The following is a 24,363-nucleotide window of genomic DNA, read 5'->3' as shown; positions in this document are numbered from 1 at the left end:
AGAAAGTTTATTTTTAGATCTGTACGCAGGTTGGCTTCGGTAAAAGAGCGTGTATACGCGGGTTTTGCTCATTGAAGTAGCGTATATCTTTTGAAGCTTGATTTTGGGTTTACAGTGGGGTCTGACTGTTATTGCAGAGTTCTGTAGTCTGCTCTGTGTTCTGGTAACTGGTGATTGACAGGGTTTAGTGGTTCAGTGATTCAAAGTTTGGTTGTTTTATGCTTCAATGATCTGTTGTGGAAATTGAATGATTTGTGGTCTTCAGATTGTAATGTTGTGCTTCAGGAATATCCAAGTCTGAAAATGTATGAAAAGTGATATCTGAAAGAAGGAAGATTGTAGGTCAGCACCTACGTACTAGTATCTTGGCTAGTACAAGAGCAAAGGGGGTTGGAGCTCCCTTCCAAGGAAGTTTGGAGAACGAGAGAAGGTTGAAGCCTTCTGCAGGTTGTAGCCTGCGTACTGGTATAAGGCTGCACCAGTACAAAAGATTGTAAACTGAAGTTTCATATTAAAGAAAGATAGAGACAACTTGCAGCAGCGTGTACACGCTGGTTCACTTAACTGAAGTAGCGTATATGTTTCTGAGCATTTAAAAAGTTTGATTAATCAGATAATACTGATTCACCCCCCCTCTCAGTATTATTTCCAACAGTGGTGGGCTTTGGGCACAAGTTGGTGGGCTAAAGACCCAAAAGAAATAAATTATTGTGAGGGCACTTTAATGGAATCAAGAAGCTCTGAGTCAATGATTAGAGAGGTTATAAATAGAAGAGACCTAGGAGAGGTCTCACACATCCATTGCACATCATCTAAAGAAGAAAACAAGCAAAGAAGAGCGCAAACTCTCAAGGAGGCCGAACTGAAGCATATCAAAGGATGAAAGCACTATTCTTTCTTATGTTCTGGGCAGACTAAGTTGTGGAGGGTTGGACGAGTCCATTCTTTGTGGTTTTGTGCATAAGGGTTGTGGGATATCTTTGTGCAAAGGCCGAGCTTATTTCTATGTCATAAAATAGGGTTGAGACCGTTATCCTTGGTGAACAGAGAGGTCGTGAGGCCTGTGGTGTAGCTGGAGTGAGAGTCGAACTCCCTCAAGGTCATGCACAGGAGTTAAGGGATAAGTACGCGTAGAGACCGCAGAGATCTAAAGTCTGAGGTGGCCACAGGAAAGGGGAGAGCCTGAGGTGGTTGCAGGAGCATATAACGGGGCCGAGAGGCCTCAAAAATTGTGTGCACAAGGCTAAGACTCTTCAGGACTGAGCAGAGATCATTGAAGAGATATTTGGGTCTGTTTTCTATATAGATGATTCTAGAGTTTATAGGGTGAAAGTTTTTCCTTGAATGAGATATAGGACAATGTGTTACAAGGCCTATATACAGTGGTTTTGATGAGGCAAACATCATTGTGAGAAGGATGATATTTGAGCCTATGTTCAGTGACTTTGGAGCAACATATTCAGTGAGAGAAGGCATATTTGTGGAGCTAAAGTGTACAAGGCATTTTGGAGCAGCAGAACCCTTGAGAGCAACTAATGTGGAGAGGTGTTGAAGGAGCAATAATCTCTATGAGTAGAGGTGGTAAAGGTCCTGCCAAGTGTTCAAGACAAGTGGACTGAAAGAGTTGTGGTCAAATTCTTCTTTAGCAAGTAAGTCAAGTTTGTTCTTGTTCTTGGGCAGATTGAGATTCAAACATTGTTGACCTCAAGCCCTAGTTTTCCTTGTATCAGGGCTAATTGTAAGGGCCATGATCCGTAATACAGGGGACCTCTGTTTGTTGTATTAAAGTTGTAATATAAACAAGTTTTGGGTCTACAAACCTTGTGTATTTTGTTGATTCACTATTGTATATTTTCGTTGTGAAAAGTGCTTGAAGTTGTGTGTATTTCAATGTGTTTGTGATCGTGTTTTAGACACAGACTTGATTTTGAAGTACTAGGAAAAATCAACATGGTAGCTACTTTGAAGGGACAATTGAATCAGAGTGTGCATAACGAACAACTCAAGAGAAAGTTGGTTACCTTGTTGTTGAAGGACTAACAACAATGGCGAAGTTGGTTACCTTGTTGTTGAAGGACTAACAACAATGGCAAAGTTGGTTACTAGTCTGAGGTATGAGGATAGGTTGGATGGCTTGTCCAACTACAGTCCTTGGAAGGAAAGGATCAGGCTGGTCTTGTTGTTGAACAAAATATGGGACTTTGTCGATAAGGAGATTCAAAAGCCAACGGACCCTAAGAAGTTGGAAGTATATGAAGTGTTGGATGCAAAGGCTAAGCTGATCATCCTAGATCATGTCAAGGATCACTTGATACCTCATCTAACCGGGAAGAACATTGTACGAGAGATGTGAAAGGCTCTTTAGGACTTGTTCTAGACTAAGAACAAGAACCAGTTGTTGGTATTGAGAGAGAAGTTGAAGAGCACCAAGATGTTGGATGGCGAAGGTGTGTCTTCGTATCTGATGAGACTTTCTCAAGTTTGTGATGAGCTTGTTGCCATTGGAGATAACGTTCCAGAGTCAAAACTAGTGAGGATTGTTTTAAAGGGCTTCTCCGAGGAATGGAATCCATTTATCAAAGGGATAGTTGCTCAAGATAAGCTGCTAGATTGGAATAAGTTATGGGACGACTTCATCCAAGAAGATCTGTGGGACAAGGATCTTCATAAGAAGAAGAAGTCTATTGAAGATATTGTTCTTCTTGCACGAAAGATGAAGGGAAAAGCAAAGGACTTGTGCAAGTTGAAGCGTTATACATGTGATGAGTATGGTCATTATGCGAGCAAGAGTCCATGACAAAAGAAGGGAGACAATGAGAAGAAGGAGGAGATAGCTATAGTTGCTACATCTTCAGGGGAGCTGGATGACTTCTTTAGAAATCTCAAGGAAGACTTCGCTTTGGTTTCTCATTTCTTCGAGAGTACCATCAACAAGGGTGCATAATACATGGATAGCAAAGCATCGAAGCATATGGCAGGTTCGCGAGAAGTTTTTTGAGACTCTAACTAAATGGAACTCGAAATTGCATGTGGAGGTTGGCAATAAGAGTCAAAAAGTTGTCAGAGGGTCAGGTGTTGTGCCATTCAGGATGGAGTCAAGTGGGTTGCTACGAGTTCAAGATGTACTATGGGTACCGGAACTCAAGTACAGTGTGTTGTATGTCTCAGTGATCGAGGCGAAGGGGTTTGAGGTGATATTCTGAGATGGGAAAGCGATACTCAGGCCCAGAGGCTCTAACTCTATTAGAGCAATCATTAGATTTAGGGAGCATGGTCTATATAGGCTGACACGCAAGCTTGCAGATCAACGAAAGAAGCAAGTTTCTAAGACTCAAAGGGAGTCAAGTTCGAGTGAGAGTTTTTCGGTTCAGAGGGAGAATCCACAACCCAAGAAGAGTGCATGGTAAGTAGGGTGTAAGGAGACTTCTACAGATGGTAAGAAGGAATCGTGGAATGGGCTGAAGGCCAATCACGAGAAGAAGCAACGAGAGGCCTCTGGTGGTAGGGACACTACTAAGGATAATGTTGTTCATTCTACAGGGTATGTTGTAGTGGTGAACACCAGAGATTGGGCTAGTGTTGCTAACGAGTTACTTTCAAGTAGTGGAAGTACCTCCTTCACTAAGAGGGAGTGTTGAGAAGTGTAGCTTGGGAGGTACTCCCACAACCCTTGGGGTACTAGGTTTGTGTGGAGTTGACCCACAAAAAAGTGGTTTTGTGGGCAATGTACCCAAATGGTGGGATTTGGGCACAAGTTGGTGGGCTAAAGACCCCTATTCTAATTATTGTCAGAGGTCACTTTAAAGGAACCAAAAAGCCCTAAGTCAATGATTAGAGAGGCTATAAATAGAAGAGACATAGGAGAGGTCTCACACATCCATTACACATCATCTAAAGAAGAAAACAAGCCAAGAAAACTGCAGACCCTCAAGGAGGTCGAGCTGAAGCAAATCGAAGGAGGAAATGAGTATTCTTTATTATGTTCTGGGCAGACCAAGTTGTGGAGGGTTGGACGAGTCTATTCTTTGTGGTTTTGTGCATAAGGGTTGTGTGATATCTCTGTGCAAAGGCCGAGCTTATTTATGTGTCATAGAAGAGGGTCAAGACCTTTATCCATGGTGAACAGAGAGGCCATGAGGCCTCTGTTGTAGTTGGAGTGAGGGTCGAGCTCCCTCAAGGTTATGTGTAGGAGTTAAGAGCTAAGTACATGTAGATTTGCAGAGGTCTGATGCTTGAGGTGGCCGGACGAAAGGCCAGAGCCTGACGTGGTCGTATGAGCCTATAACAAGGCCGAGAGACCTCAAAAATTGTGTGCAAAGGGTTGAGACTCCTCAAGACTATGTAGAGATCATTGAAGAGGTATTTGGGTCTGTTTTCGATGTAGATGATTGCAGAGTTTATATGGTGAAAGTTTGTCCTTGAAAGAGGGATAGGAGTAGGACAGTGTGTTACAAGGCCTATATACAGTGGTTTTGATGAGGCAAACATCACTGTGAGAGGGATGATATTTGAGCCTATGTTCAGTGACTCTGGAGCAGCATATTCACTGAGAGAAGGCAGATTTGTGGCACTAAAGTGTACAAGGCATTTTAGAGTAGCAGAACCCTTGTGAGCAGTTGATATGCAGAGGTGTTGAAGGAGCAATATTCTTTATGAGTAGAGGTGGCAAAGGACCTGCCCAGTGTTCAAGAAAGAAAAGTGGACTAAAAGGGTTGTGGTCAAACACTTCTTCAGCAAGTCAAGTTTGTTTTTGTTCTTGGGCAGATTGAGAGCCAAACGTTGTTGACCTCAAGCCCTAGTTTTCCTTATACCATGGCTAATTGTAAGGGCAATGATCCCTGGGACATGAGCCCTATGTTTGTTGTATTAAAGTTGTAATACAAACAAGTTTTGGGTCTTCAAATCTTTGTGTACTTTTTTGATTCATTGTTCTATATTTCCGTTGTGCAGAGTGCTTGAAGTTGTGTGTATTTCAGTGTGTTTGTGATTGTGTTTAAGACATAGCCCTGATTCTGAAGTACTAGGAAAAATCATCAGTCTGGGAACATGGATTTCACACCATAGATTGTACTTTTATGCTTTTATCTTGAAATAACATTGACCTGTATAGTTAAGTAATTATGCAGCACTATGAATCTCATAGGATTTGAGCATGAGATGACACTGAAAATGCCATTTCTCTTCTAATGATTAAACCAAATTTTAGAAGAAAAACAATCAAGGAAAATTTCATGGAAAGAAAGAAGAAATATTTTCACAAAATATGACATCAAAACATCTACTGGAAATGATGTGAAAATGGGAAAAAGTTTATAATCAACAATTCCACAGGAGACAAGGATATAGGCAAAATGTCTATTGGAAATAAGACAAAAACAGGAAAAAACTTGTGGCCAATAATTCCACAAGATACAACCACATGTCCATTGCAAAAGGACTAAGAACCACGAAAAGGTTTTTAATTAGCAATTTCAAATTCAATTAACAATTTCCAATAGGTTTATACTTGTCCCCATATGGGTTCATGGAAGTTCAGTGGAGAAAGCGCCACATGTCCGCCAAGACAAACAATAGCAACTGTTTAGCATATTGTTGATAGCATGAGAAAGAAGGGGGAGGAGAAGAGAGAAAATAATGGTTTGGCTCCACGGTCCTACTAACAGATCCTCCCATCATTCAAACATTTGCCCCTCACGTGAAGAATTATGGCTTCAAATGGTTTTTGTGTGGAAATAATAGCACTGATTTGGAAGCGCTCTGTCAATAGTTTTGTTCATCTGGAGGAGAGAAGCTCTAGTTGGCACTGGAAGGTAGTGTTATGGTTCATTTGCATAGGCCATTGGAGGCTAAGAGACTTGAGAATGTTGGAAATTGTACCAAGGAGAGGTGTTACTAGGCATTTATCGCTTTTAGCCTAGTACACACATTAATGACTTTGTCTTAATGACACTTATGAGTTATATTAATGTCATGGGTGGAAAAGGTACTTGGAGTGTTGTCTCATATACTTTTTCTAGTATTAAAGTCACTTGTACTTTATAAAGTGACTTTATTTCTAAAGTACTAAGTGTACTATTATAATATTAAAGTGAGTTGAAAAATCACTTTATGGGAAAAATAGAAAAAGGTACACAACTTGTAAATGGTCCTAGGAGGCTTTTATAATATTAAAGTGAGTTGAAAAATCACTTTATGAGAAAAATAGAAAAAGGTACACAACTTGTAAATGGTCCTAGGAGGCTTTTAAGTAACAGGGCCAATGTGTGAGCAGGTCAATTGGGAGAGTTAATCTCAACCATATATCTTGAGATTTGGAGATTACATCTCATCCATTGGATCCTAGGTTTAGGGATTCAATCTTTTCTAAGAGAAAAAGGAGGCTCATTCTTCACTTCACACTTGAAAGAGCATGAAGAGAAGAGGAGAGGAGAAACTTCAAGGAGAGAAGGAGAATTTGCAGCTAAGATTGGAGGCTCAAATTCCAAGGAGGAGGCAGCCATTGCTGCACAAAAATCAAAGAGGTTTGGCAGCTACATTAGGCGTGAAATTCGAGGCAGAGAGGCACAAATTTCAAGTAGGACATTGCACAAATTTTGAGGATTTCTAGGCATGAAATTCAAGGAAGATTTGACTGCTGTCATGCCTAAAATTCGAGGCACGAAATTCAGGACAACAGCTTGAGGACAGCGCAAAATTCAAGGAGGGTTTTGGCTGCTGTCTGGCACAGTTTTTGAGGCAGAGAAGTCACATCCATGCACAGAAATCGAGGTTGGATTTAGCACAGATTTTGAGGCTGAGTTTGGGTACAAATTCCAAGGAGCTGAGCTATAGAAGAATGCAGAAATTTTGGGCACTAAATTTGCTGAAAATTTGAATTGTTCAATGGGCACAAATTTCTTGAATTTGTAATAAATGCTATAGCAGAAAAAGGTAGATAATTATAGTGAATTTTTGTACTTATTTTGTAGTTTTCTAAGCAATAAAATCCTCCTTTGAAGACCGATTTTCCCCAAGAGGCTGTGCGTTTTTTCCGGGGTCACCTTGACCAAAAATAAGTGTCTCGCGTGCTTGAATGCTTGCCTAAATTTTGTATTAATTTCAACTGATAGGAAAAGTGAAAAATAGTAGAAGTACTCTTTGAATGTTTACAATTAATGCATTCCAAAATTTATATCAGCATGACAAAACATGTGGGTTGGGCCAAATAAACACATACAAACTTGTAAACTGGGGTAAGGGTGCAGATCATAATTTTCTACATGGTATCAAAGCGAAGTTGAGCCAAGTTGAGGCTTAAATCTTTATTTTCAGTCAGCTGATAAAGATGGCAGCAAACTACCAAAGTCTTCAAACAATGAACCATACGTTTGAAACTTTGCCAGAAAAGCAAAGACAGCAGCAGTTCAAAGGGAGAGAGGTTCTAGCTTCCAGATTCGCTTCATTTTGTTGGTTGTGGGGTCATGGCTATTGGGTTGAGTAGAGGACAAATTGATAGGGGTTAAAAACTTTGGCCCATGGAAGGAGAGGATTATGCTTTTACTGGAGGAGGTGGAAGTGTGGGATGTTGTTGAAGCAGTTGTGCAAGCACCCATTGATCCAGCTCAGTTGGTAGAGTTCAACAAGAAAAATGTGAAGGCAAAGAGGATCCTTCTAGATGCCATCAAGGATCATTTATTCCCTCATGTTTCAGGGATGAGATATGCATATTAGATGTGGGAGTCCTTGGTCTCTTTGCACCAGAGTTCTAATGAGAATAGGAAGATGGTGTTGAGACAAAAACTACGCAACACCAAGATGACCAAGATCGACAGTGTGACATCTTTCCTCACTAGAGTCTCACAGGTGAAGGATGAGTTAGTTGCTATTGGAGAAACTGTTCCAGAGGAGCAGTTGGTTCATATTGCTTTAGAGGGGTTCACCGAGAAGTGGGATAGTTTTATCCACAGCTTGGTGGCCAGAGAGCACTTTCCTGGTTGGAGGAGGATGTGGGACGATTTCCTCCAGGAGGAGATCGGGAGGCGTATAAAAAGTGTCAGCAAGAGTGGGGGGGGGGGGTGAAGAGGAGAATGTTGCCCTTGCGGCAAAGGGAAAGAAGGGAAAGAAGATCAAGAAGGGGTCTTTTAGTGGAGCAAAGCAAGATAAGGGGAAGCAAAAGGCTAAGGAGAAGGACATGAGCAAAGTGAAATGCTTTGTTTGTGGAAAGATGGGTCACTATGTTGTTAAATGTCCCAACAAGAAGGGTAGAAAAACAAGGAATTACGGCTTCAGCAAATGTGGATGAGTTTGCAGTTATGTTTGATTCAGAGTGTGCGTTGGTGGTGAGTTTAGCCACTCATGTTGCATCTTCCCATGGATGGTTCATAGACAATGGAGCATCTTGCCATATGACCGGAGTTAGAGAGCACTTCACGAGCCTTCTGGAGGATGACATTGACTTGGAAGTTGTGCTTAGCGACAACTCCAAAGTCAAGGCGGCAGGTATGGAGACAATTTCATTTCAGAGGGAACCATCACCTTCTCTAAAGGTGATAGATGTTCTTTATGTTCCAGGGTTGAAGAAGAGTTTGATATCAGTTTCCAGTTTGGAGGACAAGGGATATGAGGTATTGTTCCGGAAGGGACAAGTGTTGATATATCCTAGAGGATCCACTATTGAGTCTGCTCATGTGATTGGAGCTCGCAATCGGAGACTATATAGACTCATGTTTCAGTCTCTTCGACATATGGTAGTGCAAACCAGTAACAGTGATTTATGTGAGCTGTGGCACAAGAGCATCGCACACTTGCACCATGGAGCTTTCAGGATGTTGTGGGAGATGGTTACCAGGTTACCAGATTTTAGCACTGAGCATCATGATGCGTGCAGGGGGTGTGCTTGGGAAAGTACACCAAGACACCTTTCCAGAGCAGTGACAGTAGAGCTACAGGTATACTTGATTTGATTCATTTTGTTGTATGTGGTCCTATGTCCCATGTCTCGTTGAGTGGATATGAGTACTATATGACATTTATTAATGACCACTCCAGGAGGACCTGGATTTACTTCATAAAGACCAAGGATGAGGCCTTCCAGCAATTCCAAGAGTTTAAGACTCTTGTGGAGAACCAGACAGGGAGGAAGATCAGGGTGTTGAGATCAGGCAATGGGTGTGAGTACACTTCAGTAGAGCTAAGATATTTTTGTGGGAGTGTTGGCATCAAGGGGGTGCACTCATTGTGCCTTATCACCCTCAACAAAATGGGGGGGCAGAGAGGAAGAACCGACCATTGTGGGTGCAGCTAGAGAGATGTTGCATGATCAGAGTTTACCTTCTTATGGGACGAGGCGTGTAACATTGTTGTTTATTTGCGGAACGGAAGCCGACACAAAGTCTTGGGGAGCAAAATTCCTGAGGAGACATATACCGACAAGAAGTCAGGAGTTGGGCACATCGGGATATTTGGGTGCCTTACATATTCACACGTCCCTGAGGAGAAGAGGAGGAAGTTGGAACCCACAGCGGAGAGGGGCATCCTCATGGGTTACAGTGAGACAAGCAGAGCCTACCGCATATATCTTCCTACACAAAGGAAGATTGTCCTGAGCAGGGATGTGACATTTGAGGAGGAGAGGGCTTTGAGGAGGTCTCGGGAGGTTGATCAGGTAGAGCAGCAAGCTCCTCGATAGGGGGCCACACAACAGGTTTTAGGTGCATTAGGTGGTACATCAGCGTCAGGAGGTTCACCTTCTTCAGGGGTGACAGGCCCACAGGGTATGGTTTCGCCTGGCACAGGCTCACCTGGGACAGGATCATCAGGCACAGTATCTCAGAGTTCAAGATCTCCTTTGGTTATTTCAGAGCCTTCCTCGCCAAGAGGAGAGGCACCAGTTGAGGATTTTCCCATACTACATAGGAGACTACTGCAGCAAAGAGGAAACCAAGATGGCTTCGGGAGACCCTAAAGGAGGCTCAGGAGGCAGTGGGGAGACCCAAGTGGTCAACTAGGAAGAGCAGACTGCCAGAGAGGCTGGGTGGCTTCGTGGCAGATGTTGTGGAGACAAAGCCAACTAGTTTTGAGGAGGTCGCTAGACAGCAGATCTATAGGGATGCCATGGTGGAGGAGTATGCCTTTATCATGAAGATGATGTCTGGGAGATAGTGCCATGAACTAATGGGAAGTCAGTGGTGACTTCAGGGTGGCTCTACAAGGTCAAACATGATGCAGATGGCAGTGTTGAGAAGTTCAAAGCTCAATTTGTGGTAGGGGTTCTCACAGGTAGAGGGAGTTGATTATGAGTAGACCTTTGCACCAGTTGGTCATTAAACTTCCATTAGAGCAATGATATCTATAGCAGCGGAGATGGGATGGAGGTTTCACTAGATGGATGTGAAGACTGCCTTTCTCAATGGTGTTATACAAGAGACATAGTTTTAAAAACCGGCCTAGCTAACCGATTACCGGTCTAGCCGGCCGGTGAGCAGGCCCACTGGTTGGAACCGGAGCAAAAAGCCAGTTTAGGAGGCTGTATGGCGAGAAATGGGCCCTAACCGGTCCTAACCGGCCAGTTTAAGACGGAACCGGCCGGTTTGTGGTCAAACCGGCCGGTTCCACCCTAAACCGGTCGGTTACCTGCCATGCTCGTGGAGGACCCACACAGCAGAGTATCTAAGGTGGTTTAGGGTTTTTGGAGGGAAAGTAAGGATCCTTTCACTCCAAAAACACCCTCTCCAAGCCTTTAAGAGGCCCTTCTCCCTCTCATTTGTCTCACATATCTCATTTGGAGTGTTTGTGAGTTTACTTGGGAGCTTGGAGAGTGTTGAGTTTTTGTTGGAGTAGTGGAACAGCAGAGTTTAAGCTAAGTAGTAGACATCATGCCTCCAAAAGCCAGAGATACTGCATGGGCTCATTGTGATATGATTGATGGCAAAATGATCTACAAATATTGCCAAAAATCCATTGAAGGAGGGGGTATTAACAGGTTCAAGCAACACTTGGCGGGGATAGGAGGCCATGTAAAGCCATGTGGAGCACCAAATGAAATAATAGGGCATATTAGGGCAGAATACCTTCTGAAGTTTGAGACTCAAGTCACTGAACCAATAGAGAAGTTTGTGACTGCAAAGTTTGGGAGTCGAGACTCAACCAACTAAGTTTGATCATGATGACTCATGAGAAGTTTCAAGTTATAATGTTGATCACTATTATCATATATGTAGACTTGAGTCTTGTAGTAGGCCACTGGCCCCATAGTTTGTAGGCTTTGTTTTTGCACTCTAGAGGCCATTTAGAGCCTCATTACTTATGTATTTTGTCGATGATATGTATTGCACTCGGTGCCATTTTGATATATTCACCTTTACATGGTATATAAATGAGCAACCTTTGCATATTTTGTCTCTATTGGCTTGGAGTCATGGTTTTAAATCTTAAAAATAGTTTTTTTCATTAAAAATCAATTATTTAATGTATTTTTCTAAAACCAGTTCGTTTAGACCAAACCAGTCCCAATTAGACCAGTTCCTGTCGGCAAACCAGTTCATTAAGTGGATCGGTTCCGGTTTTAAAAACATTGACAAGAGGAGGTGTACACTGAACAGCCTGAGGGCTTTGAGTTGCATGGGAGGGAGTCTCATGTATGTAGGTTGAAGAAAGCCTTATATGGACTAAAGCACACACTTAGGGCATGGTACGGGAGGATAGATGCCTACTTGCAACAGATGGGATTCCAGAAGAGTGATGTCGATTTGAACCTATACTTTATCTTGGTAGGTGACGATCCACTCATTCTAGTATTGTATGTAGATGAATTGTTTATCACAGGGGAGGGCAATCTAATCCAACACTGCAAGACAGATCTTGCTTCAGAGTTTGATATGACTGATATGGGGTTGATGCATTACTTTTTGGGGTTGGAGGTTTGGCAGGAGGATGGGCACATCTTTGTGGGCTAGGGCAGGTATGCAAGAGATACCTTGAGGAGATTCTGTATGGATGGTTGCAGGCCTATGGCTACTCCTATGATCACCAACTAGAAGAAGCTTCATGATGTTGATTCTGAGTTGGTGGATACCACTTTGTATCGTCGATTGATCAGGTCATTGATGTATCTAGTCAACGCTAGACCGGATATTTGTTTTGCAGTTAACTCATTGAGTCAGTTTATGAGGGAGCCCAGGAGAGTACATTGGGTCGCTGCAAAACATGTATTGAGGTACTTACAGGGCATAGTGGATTATGGGTTGGACTATGTCAGATGTGATGGGGTCAAATTGACTGGTTGCACAGACTCAAATCGGGTTGGCAGTGTCAATGATCAGAAGAGTACTTTCGAATGTTGTTTCTCATTGGGCTCCGCAGTTGCGTCATGGCTCAGCAGGAAACAGAAGTCAGAGGCATTGAGCAGTGCAGAGGCAGAGTAAATGGCAACTAGTTAGGCAGGGTGCGAGGCATTATGGCTTCGCAAGATGCTTCATGGTCTATGTTGAACACCAAAATTGCTTCTTTTTTACAACCTTCTTATACTCCATTCTCCCCTTTTTGACCTTCATAACTCTAATTTGGGTATCAGTTTACAAGGTTTATGGCATAACAAGTACATAATCATCTTCTATTTCATAAATATCATTTGTCTTTATTATTTAACTCAATATTTACCTGAGCTACTAAATTACAACGATTCTGCAACTAATGTATGATTCTGCAACTAAGTCCAAGGTTTGATGGGTTGCGAAGCTTCAGCCGAAGAACAGGGCATATGGGCAAGTGGCAATTAGCTGGTACAACGATTTGTTCCTACCTTCATAACCTGGATCGATAAGGAAAGCACCGTAGCAGCTCGGTCAAAGCAAAAGTCAACCACCAAGGAAGGCGAATCAAGCAAGTGAGGAATTAGTGAATGCAGATATTCAACCTCATGATTTTCTTCACTGATAGCAAATCATGAGGAAATCATGCTATTTTATCTCTTAATGTTAATTTTAGCTAGTGTCAATTAGCATAAGGCGTAATACTCTGAAACATTTAATGTGTAAGAGTTTTATAAATATGCCTCTTGGCATAGCAGACACAGACTTGGAATTTTATGTTATAAACACTCTGTTTTATATATAAACTTTGTTTCGTTCTTATTTCTCTATTGTGTGATTCCAATGCGTGGTTAATCATCTTGTGAAGGCATCATATTGATACTTGCTTCTCGTAGGAGGGCCCCCTTGAGACAATAAGGTTTTCTTTTATTTGCAATTAGTATTTTATTCTGTGTTTCTTGTAGAATTTTGTTAGTTCATTTAATCGCTCAAGTTTTGATTTTTGAATATAAGTTTCAAATTGTTTTGCAGCATGTTCATTTAATCATTTTATTGTTGAGTGAAGCAAGATCTCTTGTGCACATGGACAGAGCATAGCTTTACATTGCAGTTATATAGATAGGATTCTAAGTAACCGGATTCGTCCTAAACCCCCTACGAATCCCAAATCCAGCGAATCCGACACGATTCGGTTCGGATTCGTGTCCAAATCATATGACACGTCATGTCCTTTTCCGACACGTCGAATCCAAGGTTGTGTCACGATTTTCAAAAGCGTGTCGCGATTTTGGGAAACGTGTCCTATTTCCAGGACTCGCTAAGCTCAGCGCGGGTATGAAAAGGGTGTGTTTGCTCATTAATATTTTCATTTGGCAAGTGGTTTGTGCTGTTGGCAAGTGATTTGTGCTGTTGCAACAAGGAGTAGAGCATTCAACAAGGAGAATCGACCACCGGTCCACCAGGTAAGTGCATTTGCAGCATTTCTAATCTCATTGTTCAGTGTTTACAGTTTACATTGAGCAGCTCCATGCCACAGACTTTTCTGACCTCGGATTACCAATCAAGCCCTTTGACAATCCTCGGTCTCCATCTACAGGTCTGAGACCTATATTTCTTCACTTGTTGGGAATCTGAGGGTATTCGGGTTCCCAGGCAGCAGTCCCAAAACATGTCATGTCCCTTTTGAACTCCCGTCATTGTACTGTAATGAGAACACTGATTAGATTCAATCCTCTTTGAAATTGCTTAATGCCATTCTTGTTGAGGGAATGAACACCTAACTGCAGCATGGTGTTTCAGAAACATTCCCTTCGTTGTTGTCTGGGAATGCATTATGAAAACATTTTCAAAAGGAAGCCTTTTTCTTTGTCAACTTGTCAAGGCATTTCTTCCACTCCATTCATTCTCAAGGGCCTTAACTTACTTGGATAACGAAACCACTCCAATCACACTATTATTCAACCACTCCACACCATAGATAACGAAACTTCCTTGGACTCTTTCCTTTAGATATCAGCTTGGAGACTATCACCAAGAAGGAATAATACAACCTTTCCTAAATAGAAACTTTGTACAATAAATTTAAGACATTTGTGTATTCAGAACAGAGTTTTCTGATCTTAAGATAGTGGGAAAATCTTATCTATTGGCATATCACAATTGCTTTTCTAACACTGAGGCATTGTTGTTTGGTATATCCTCTGTGGTATGATTGCTGTTGGATTGATGGAAACCTTGGCATTGTAAACATTTTGATCACAGAGAATTGATTTTTCAAATCTTGAATGTTGTGACACTTAAAATTGATTAATGCACACTCATTGAATTATATTGATCAAATAGTAAAGTTGGAGTCCATATCTCGGTCTTAAAAGGTCTTCTCACCTGGGTTGTGTATTGAGGTAACTCGGCCTTCTATTCTGCCAGCAACCAAGCTTTATGGCCTCCTTTTCACGGTAAACAGAGGCTTGGCCCTCCTCCACAGAATTGTGGCCATTCTCTCATAGATCAGAGAATATAATGCCTATTCTCGGCCTCTCCTTCCACAGGATCAAACTGCAATCTTGGAGAAAACTTGGTTGCCCAAATACACTGAAATCCTGTACGAGCTTGGCAAGATCAAAACCCTTATTTGCTGCGAGTCATGAAATAACTTTATATCTGGACAGTGGAATCTATTTAATTATAATTTATGTCTATTGTAACCTTGAATTTCTCAGAATACTCTGGCAAGTTGCAACCTTGAATTTCCAAAAGACATGCTAAAACTGTCTCTGTTCTAAGACTGGCATTTCACCTCCATTTTTTTGCACTTTTTACAGCAGTTTGTATATGATTTTCGTTTTTTATTTACAAATTTGTGCATGCTTTGTAAGTTTGTTCATTTTTTTTACAGGTAACAGTGTTCATGGCTCAATCAAAGGCAGCAATTAGGGGGCAAAGGAAGGGCAAGAATGTCATGGGTAGAGATGCCCCTCCTCCCCCAATATCATCAGAGTCTGTTGCAAGTAATGTTGAGGGAAGAGAACTTAAAGACAATGATAAATATCCATTGTGGAAATATGTCACAAGAGAGGATGGGCCAGACAACAAGGGAAAGGGAGGAGGCAATGTGCAATGGAAATGCAATTTTTGTAACATTTCTTTCAAAAGCACATATTACTGTGTGAAATCACATTTGTTGGCTTTACCTGGTTGTGGGATTGGATCTTGTAGAGCTATTACTTCACAAAAGAGAAAAGAATTGGAAAAGGAGGCCAATGTTGGTATGGAACATGTGGCACTGGCTTCAAAATCAAAAAAACCCAAGAATGAAGACCCCCTTCCATTTTTGAGGAAAGCCAACACCAAATTTCCATTTGAGAGTTCTACTTCTACTGGGGGACAAGCATCAAAAAGAAGAGCACTTGATCCAATGGACAAGATTTTCCCAAAAGAGAGACGAGAACAGCTTGATCTCACCATTGCCTTCTTCTTCTATCAAAACTTCATATCATTTAATGTTGCAAGTTCACCTTTATTTGTTGAGATGTGCCGAGCTCTAACTCAAGGGGCTCCAGCAGGGTATGTGCCTCCTGGGTCAGAGAAGCTGAGAACACATTATTGACGAAGGCAAAAAAAGAGGTGAAAAAAATGCTTGAACCTATTGTGGCATCATGGCCAACATCTGGGGTCAGCATTGTTTCTGATGGATGGACAGATCCAGCACGACACCCAGTCATCAACTTCTTGGTGTCTTCCTTGAATGGTCTAATTTTCATGAAAGCAGTGGATACACTTGGCGAATACAAGGATGCACAATTTATGGGTGAGTTATTTATTAAAGTTGTTGAAGATGTAGGTTTTGATTCTTGTGTGCAAATCATTACAGATAATGCACCTGTTTGCAAGGCTTCTGGCATGATTGTGGAAGCTAAATATCCACAAGTGTTTTGGACACCTTGCATTGTCCATTCATTGAACTTAGCACTGAAATCCATTGCTTCTGATGTGCTTTGGATTGGAAGCATTATTAAGGATGCAAGACATATATGTAACTTTGTGCAAAATCATACAAATGCCCTCACTATCTACAAGAAGTACAACAATCTATCATTGTTGAAGATTGCTGATACACGGTTTGCACTTCATTCATGATGTTGAAGAGGTTGAGGGAGGTCAAGACCGCTCTTGGGTCCATGGTTATTTCTGAGTTTTGGTCTTTTTGGAGAAAGACAGATCAGGCAGCCTCTAAAAGAGTGAAGGACACAGTGCTAGATGATGCTTGGTGGGAGAGGGTAGATCTAATTATTCGGATCATGGACCCTATCATTTCTTTGCTTCGAGTTGCAAATACAAACAAACCCATCCTAGGAGAGGTTTATGAGGGATGGGATTCCATGATTGAGTCTGTGAGGAGCATTATTCTACAGAGTGAGTGCCCCGAGTATGAGACATCACCAGAGGCCTTTTGTGATACTATACAAAATATTCTTGTCAGCAGATGGGACAAGAATTGTACACCTTTACATTGTTTGGCTCACTCATTGAACCCCAAATACTACAGCCATGAGTGGCTGAATGGTGGACCTTCCCGCAGATTCCCTCCTCACATGGATGGTGAAATCTCACAGGGGAAGAAAGAGGCATTCAGGCGGATTTATCAGGATAGTGCATTGCTTGCTAAGATGGAGGATGCCTTTGCAGAGTTTTCCACTGGCAGTGGTCGATCTGGAGGTTATGATGTGATTAGAGACAGGGGGGCTAAGAAGCCCTATTCTTGGTGGGCAAATCATGGGGCAACAAGCCCTCCTCTTCAGCAGTTAGCCATGAGGATCCTCTCTCAGGTGACTTCATCCTCTTGTTGCGAGAGGAATTGGAGCACATATGGGAATTTGTGTAGTGTGAAAAAGAGCAGGCTTGAGCAGTCCAGGGCAGAGACAATGGTGTATGTGCACACCAACCTTCGTCTTATTTACAGGCAGAGGGAAGAGTGGTTGAGGGGAAAGACAAAGATGTGGGATGTCTTTTCTTATGATATGGGTCTGGACACCACTGTTGAGTTGGCATTGGCCAACATGGATCTCAATGATCCAGTGCTAGAGCCTGTTAGATTTGATGACTTAGAGGGGTCAACCTCCATACCAGCAAATGCAGAGGCGACTATGGATACAGGGGAGGAGGAGGATGCAGAGGAGAGCAGTGGGGACCATGATGATGGGGACAGTGATGCTGATTGATGCCTTGAGGCTTGTATACCTGTAGTTGTTTTATATTTTCTATTTCTATTTGCCATTGGCATTGCACCAACACTACCTAGTACCTATGTAACACATTTTGATTTGATGACTTAATGAGAAAACTACAGTTGTCAGTGTGTTTATCTTACTATCTTGTAGTTGTAAGTTGTCTTTCAGTTATGAATTATGAATCATGATTTAAATTTTTAATAGATTTATCATTTATGTGACCAGTACCACTGACATTTATTTGAATTTTGTATGTACTATGCATGCTAATAGCTATAGATGAAGATCTATGTTTGAAATCAATAAATTTGTATCATTAATTAAAATTTGTGTAAGAAATATGATAATATCTAATTTTTAATATATATATATATATATATATATATATTAAATATATATATATATATATATATATATATTAAATATATATATATATATATATATATATATATTAAATATATATATATATATATATATATATATATATATATATTTTATTAAATATATATATATATATATTTAATAAAATAATATATAACGTGTCCTAATGTGTCCTGTTCCGGGGGGTCAGCGTGTCCGAATCCGACACCACGAATCTCGAATCCTACGTGTCCCGAATCCCCGTGTCAGGTGACTTAGATAGGATTTTAATTTGCAGAGATAATCCTTCTTTTTGTCAAGAATAGATTCATTTACAGTGTTAAGGTTTCATTTCAAGCAAGTGTGATTTCGATTTAAAGCAAGTGTGATTTCATTTAAAAGCAAGTGTGTGTTGTGATTTCATTTAAAGCAAGAGTGTGCATGTGAATCCATTTCAAGCAAAGTATATGTGTGATTTTATTTAAAAGCAAAGTGTGTGTTTGATTTTACTTTGAGTAAGTGTGAAGAGTGTGATTTTTCTTTTAAGCAAGAGCAATAGAATCAATTTCATTTTTATGAGTGATTTATTTACTTACATAGTTGTAGAGAAACATGTGCATTTCGATATCTCAAATTAACTTAGGAATTGTTTAAATAATAAGGACTCCTAGCACAAACAGTGCACATACATTTCATCAGTTTACTAGCCCTGGTTGATAATTCATGTAAGTAATTTAACACCAATTAAATTACAAAACAATCTATTTGGTCAGATGCTGAGACCAACTACGATTCACTGTGACAACTAGAGTTGTATTAAACTCTCTAAGAATCCAATATTTCACGATCAGTCAAAGCATATAGAGATCAGATACCACTTCATTAGAGATTGGGTTCAGCGAGGGGCGGTTAAGCTTGAGCATATATCCATTGATAAGCAGGTAGCAGACATTTTCACCAAGTCTTTGCCAAGAGGCAAGCATGTTTTCTTCAGAGACAAGATGGGAGTGGTGAGCAACACCTTCCTCGGTAAGAGGGAGTGTTGGAAATAGTATCATGGAGAGGTGTTACTAGGCATTTATCCCTTTTAGCCTAGTAGACACATTAATGACTTTTGTCTTTGTGACATTTATGAGTTATATTAATGTCATGGGTGGAAAAGGTACTTAGAAGTGTTGTGTCATGTACTTTTTCTTATATTAAAGTCACTTGTACGTTATAAAGTGACTTTATTTGTAAAGTACTAAGTATACTTTTCTAATATTAAAGTGAGTTGAAAAATCATTTTATGAGAAAAATAGAAAAATGTACACAACTTGAAAAAGGTACTAGGAAGCTTTTGGTAATGGGGCTAATGTGTGACGGAGGTCAATTGGGAGAGTTAATCTCAACCACAAATCTTGAAATTTGGAAATTAAATCTCATCCATTGGATCTTAGGTTTACGGATTCAATCTTTTCTAAGAGACAAAAAGAGAAAAGGGAGGCTCATTCTTCACTTCACACTTGAAAAAGCATGAGGAGAAGAGGAGAGGAGAAACTTCAAGGAGAGAAGGAGAATTTGCAGCTGAGATTGGAGGCTCGAATTCCAAGGAGAAGAAGGCAGCCATTGCAGCATGAAAATCGAGGAGGTTTGGCAGCTACAATAGGCACGGAATTCAAGGCACAAAGAGGGACAAATATCAGGGAAACAGCAGCTCAAATTTCAAGGAATTCTGGGCACAAAATTCAAGGAGGATTTGACAGCTGTCAGGCCCAAAATTCGAGGCACGAATTTTGGGACAGCATGGAATTCAAGGAGGGTTTTGGCTGCTGTTTGGCATGGTTTTCGAGGCAGAAAAGTCACCTTCAGGCACAGAAATCAAGGCTGGGTTTAGCACAGATTTCGAGGCTGAGTTTGGGCACAAATTCCAAGGAGCTGAGCTGTAGAAGAATGCAGAAATTCTGGGCACCAAATTTGCTGAAAATCTGAATTGTTCAGTGGGCACAAATTTCCAGAATTTGTAATAAATGCTACAGCAGAAAAAGGGAGATAAGTACAGTGAATTTTTGTACTTGTTTTGTAATTTCCTAAGCAATAAAATCCTCCTTTGAAGACCGGTTTTCCCTAAGAGGCTGTGGGTTTTTTCTGGGGTCACCTTGACCAAAAATTAGTGTCTCACATGCTTGAATGCTTGCCTAAATTTTGTATAATTTCAGCTGATAGGGAAAGTGAAAAATACTAGAAGTACACTTTGAATGTTTACAATTAATGCATTCTGAAATTTATATCAGCATGACAAAACATGTGGGTTGGGCCAAATAAACACATGCAAACTTGTAAACAGGGGTAAGGGTGCAGATCATTAATTTTCTACAGAGATAGAGATGGCAAGTAGGAAGATGGAGGGACTTAAGTGGCAGAGGGTGGAACTAGACGAGGTCAACCTTGCTCCTTCACAAAACAGAGGGCAACAGGGAAGGAGAAGAAGGTCACTGGGGTTGCAAATGGCAACCATGGCAGCAGCAGAAAGTTACCACCAGCATTTTGCAAACCTGGAGAAGCAGGAAGTTTAGAGAATTGAAAATAGGGTTAGAAAGAAAAGGCAAAGTCCCCCGAAGGAGCAAGGTTGACCTCGTCTGGTTGTCACTGGAAAGCAGTACTGTGGTTCATTTGCATAGGCCATTGGAGGCTAAGAGAATGGAGAATACAGATGGCAGGTAGGAAGATGGAGGAACTGAAGAGGCAAAGGGTGGAACTAGATGAGGGCAACCTCACTCCTTCAGGGGACTGAGGGCAACAGGGAAGGAGAAGAAGGCCACCAGGGTTGGAAATGGCAGCCATGGCAGCAGCAGAATGTTACCACCAGCATTTTGCAAACCTGGTGAAGCAGGAAGTTCGGAGAATTGAAAATAGGGTTAGAAAGAAAAGGAAACAGTTGACAGTTGTGGAGAAGGCATCTGAGCTTGTGAACTAGATATCAAGAAGCAGGGAGACCATATATATAAAGACAATAGAGCTATGATTCCTGAGGTTGTGGAGGAAAGGGGAATGCAGTAACAGGCTATTCTGTAAAAATTGAACAAGATGGACAGAAAGTATGAGGCACTAGTCAAAGAAATATGGGGTTTGGAAGCAATCAGTGAGGACAACAAGAATAAGGAGGAGGAAGGGAAACTGCCAGGAGCAGGATATGGCAGGCATGGCAGTTGAGGAAGCCAATGAAGTCAACCAGGAATGGCATACCCCCACCAACCTACATCACCACTGCTTCAAGATCTGAATCTGAGGATTGGCCCAGGGCTATTTCAGATTACACTGTTGGATGATGCTATTTCTTTTTGTTATTACTAGTACTGCTGAGAAAGCCCTTAGCTAGACATCGGCTGTCTCTAGATGGTCATGCTACTCCTTTTTGGGTTTCTAGATACTGTGTTCAATGCCCATATGGGTGCAGGCAGATTTGACAGTAACTCTGATATTTTACAGAGCCCCTGTAGATTCCCTTGGATGTGTATCTCCGATTGAACAGCTTGTAATTCATACTGTATATTACTAACAGAGAGTTCCACCAATTTTATTAAAAAGAAATGTTTATACCTCACAATTTCATTTGCCACAAATTCATATAAGAATCAAGTCATATGGAGAAAATATTGAACATTTTGGAAAAGAGAGAAGAATCAAGCTATGAGTAATTTCCCTGGAAAACGAGTTCTCGGGCTGAAATTTGAATGCGTTGCCAGTGCAAAGAACTAAATGCTTTGTTTGGACTTCACTCTAAGATTCAAATATATGTTTCCTTGTCAAATATATGAATACCGTCCGTAAAAATTGAAAGAACCACTGATCTGTAAATGCAGGATAGGAGATTATGCGAATAACAAACCTCCAACATAGCATCTTGAATAATTGAACCTTCCGTGTGCGCAGGAACATAAAGAGAATAACTTTCATCCGTTCCAAGTTGAAGCTGAAAGAGAAGTCAAAGCTGGGATCAGTGCTCAATGAGGTATGTGACATTTAAGTAATACAATGTAATATAATATTACATATGTAAAACTCGAATCCCTTTGGCCATCACCAACCAATGGTGACAATTGCAATCTGCATAGAGTTTAAAACTTAAAACCTCGTGTACACCGATATGGATCCTCAGTGAAAGACCAAACAGCTGTCTATGGCAATTATTCATTATTTTCCATTTCAATATATTTTTAATAGACTTACAAATGTCCAAGAATAACCCAAAAAGAAAGTGGTCAGTGAAACTTAAAAGTACTATCTAGTAGTGACAGACCAAAGGAGTGCCCAAGCATCTCCTAAACGCTGAATGGTATAGCTAAACTACTGTATGAGAAAAGCATCCACAATCATAAACCTAGAGAAGTAAGCTAAACAATGATAGGCCTAGAGAACAGAGAACCCAAATCCTTCAGCGGATGTACCCGCAATAGAAACCCTGACCTCTATTCCAATGAGGAAATTTTCAAATTTCGCCTCTCATGGCTGCCCCTTTAATCGCAAACTTCCTTCAATTTTATATTCGACTGGTGTGAATGAATCAACGATTATTCTAGCAAGTAGATTAAATATCCATCCAAACATTAATAGTCATACAAAGTAAGCTCGTACAAAATAACCCAACTTACAGTCTCATCAGCAGAGGAAACAGTTATGATCAGCCTGCCAATGTGATACTGAGTTTGCCGAGTACCGCTCTGATTAGAAAACTTGACATGATGAGAGAGTATTATCTGTTTATACCGTGTAAAAGCATCCCGAACCAAGCCTGAATAACAGCCATTTCCTTGCATGACAAGAGCTAATTCCGGATCAACTGCTATGGTCATATTGCCATTGCTCGACTGTTTAGGCATAGGCCATATATAAGTGACCGGCTCATCAGTATTTGTATCTGTTGAAGAGTTTAACAGATCCACATCGATGATAGACCAGAGTTTACTCAATCCCCTGCCCTCAGTTGGGTATACAGATACCAAAGCAAGCAAGCAGACTGCGTACATTTGGGCAGACCTCATTGTGATCCTTTGGCTAACTGTTACATAAAACTCCGCACTGCCAAAACCAATTCATTCGTAAAAACCGGGGCTTCACCAAACCCCCTTTGCTCTTAAAAGGTATAAATCCAAATGGGTTTCTAGATAAATTACTCACCAGGAATTGTACAGGAAGAACAGATTCAACCAAATTAAGACAAGGCTATCAAGTGATCAGAAAGTAACCAAATAAAGGGATATTTATTTCCTTCGGGCGTGGCTATTCTGCAGCGTTACAGACATTTAAAACGATTAAAAACATATTTTCCATTAAAACTCGTCACGCACACTTTCACTCATGAGAGCCCATCTGGTCCAGAATGAATACTTTGATGAACAGAACTATTATAACGCTCTTGTGCATGATAGGTACCTTTGTTTTTGAGCAACGATGTTGATTTGCGCCTATCAGCAGACACACTTGACCGAAGGACCCATTTGGGTGTTACTCCTCCGTTGTGGCCTCCATGTCCAGCTCGCGAAGTATAACAGTTAAACGTTTTGGGCCGAGAGTCTTAAAAGTTAAACGTTGTGGTCTTTTTCACCGGAATCTGTTACCAGATTCATCTTTTCTTATTTTCGGACTAAAATTATTTAAAAAACAAAACAGGAAGAGTTATTCCTTTTGAAAAACAGCATTTTATAACACTGATCGCTGCCATGTACTTTAGTTGAACGGTGGTTGGCAGTGCGAGGTGTTTTATGTAAGTATGGACACATGTTTACATAAATTTTATAATTGTATATTTTAAAAGAGATGATAGCTATCGAAAATATATATATATTTGGAAAATAGATAAAAGTGATGTATTAAATATTACATGTAAGTTAATTTATGTATTTGGAGTATGCTCTAAGAGTTTATATCTCGTTAAAAGTTTGTGTTTTTTCTGGGTAAAAGTTTGTGTTTTTTCTAGACATACTGAAATAAGTTAACGATCTAAAATTTAGACATTTGGTAAGAGTGAAAGTCTGCCTAGATCACCAGCAAACCTGCGGCATTCTGAACCACCAGCAGGTCATTCCAAAGTGTGGTTTTCCTTAATTAAATAACAGTGATGAGTCTCCATGAATTTGCAACTAGAGATTGTTGTCCTCATTGTTGATTTGACAACTGAATTATGATAGGCTTTCCCATTGTTTAAAAGAAAAATACATTTAATTTAATATTTGAGAGAATTATGCCTTTGGAGTATGCTCTAAAAGCTTATATTAATTTATATTTGGCTAAGAGTTTGTCTTCCTTGGACATAAGGAAATAAGTTAACGGCCCAAGACCTAGGCATCTGGTAAAAGTGAAAGTCTGCCCCCTTTCGGACGACCAGTAGATCATTTGAGGTGGTGTGGTTTTCCTTGAATAACGGTGATGAGTCGGTATGAATTTGCAGCTAGAGATTGTTGTCCTCACTGTTGGTTTGACAACTGAATTATAATAGACTTTCCCACTGT

At 40.7% G+C, this 24,363-nt stretch overlaps 1 protein-coding gene across 2 annotated transcripts in view; it reads right to left on the bottom strand.

The window, feature by feature from the left end:
• Positions 1-23,489, bottom strand: part of HEXO1 (beta-hexosaminidase 1) — a 408,446-nt gene extending 384,957 nt beyond the window's left edge. The window contains exons 1-4 of one of the 2 annotated variants that reach the window (XM_089424437.1): positions 23,288-23,489; positions 23,033-23,139; positions 22,507-22,933; positions 21,744-21,827 (exon numbers count right to left, since the gene is read on the bottom strand). In XM_089424437.1, the coding sequence (XP_089280563.1) occupies positions 21,744-21,827; positions 22,507-22,896 (474 nt within the window). In that variant the 5' untranslated portion in view covers positions 22,897-22,933; positions 23,033-23,139; positions 23,288-23,489. Of the gene's footprint in view, positions 1-21,743; positions 21,828-22,506; positions 22,934-23,032; positions 23,267-23,287 lie in introns of those variants that run through there. The other variant, XM_089424438.1, reaches the window with a different exon arrangement.
• Positions 23,490-24,363: the final 874 nt, after the last annotated feature.

Source organism: Pinus tabuliformis, chromosome 4_2 (assembly GCF_031772625.1).
Source record: "Pinus tabuliformis cultivar Carrire ecotype Pingquan chromosome 4_2, CPIR1, whole genome shotgun sequence".
In the NCBI taxonomy this organism is placed as follows: Eukaryota; Viridiplantae; Streptophyta; class Pinopsida; order Pinales; family Pinaceae; genus Pinus; species Pinus tabuliformis.
This window is presented reverse-complemented; position numbering and strand designations above follow the sequence as displayed.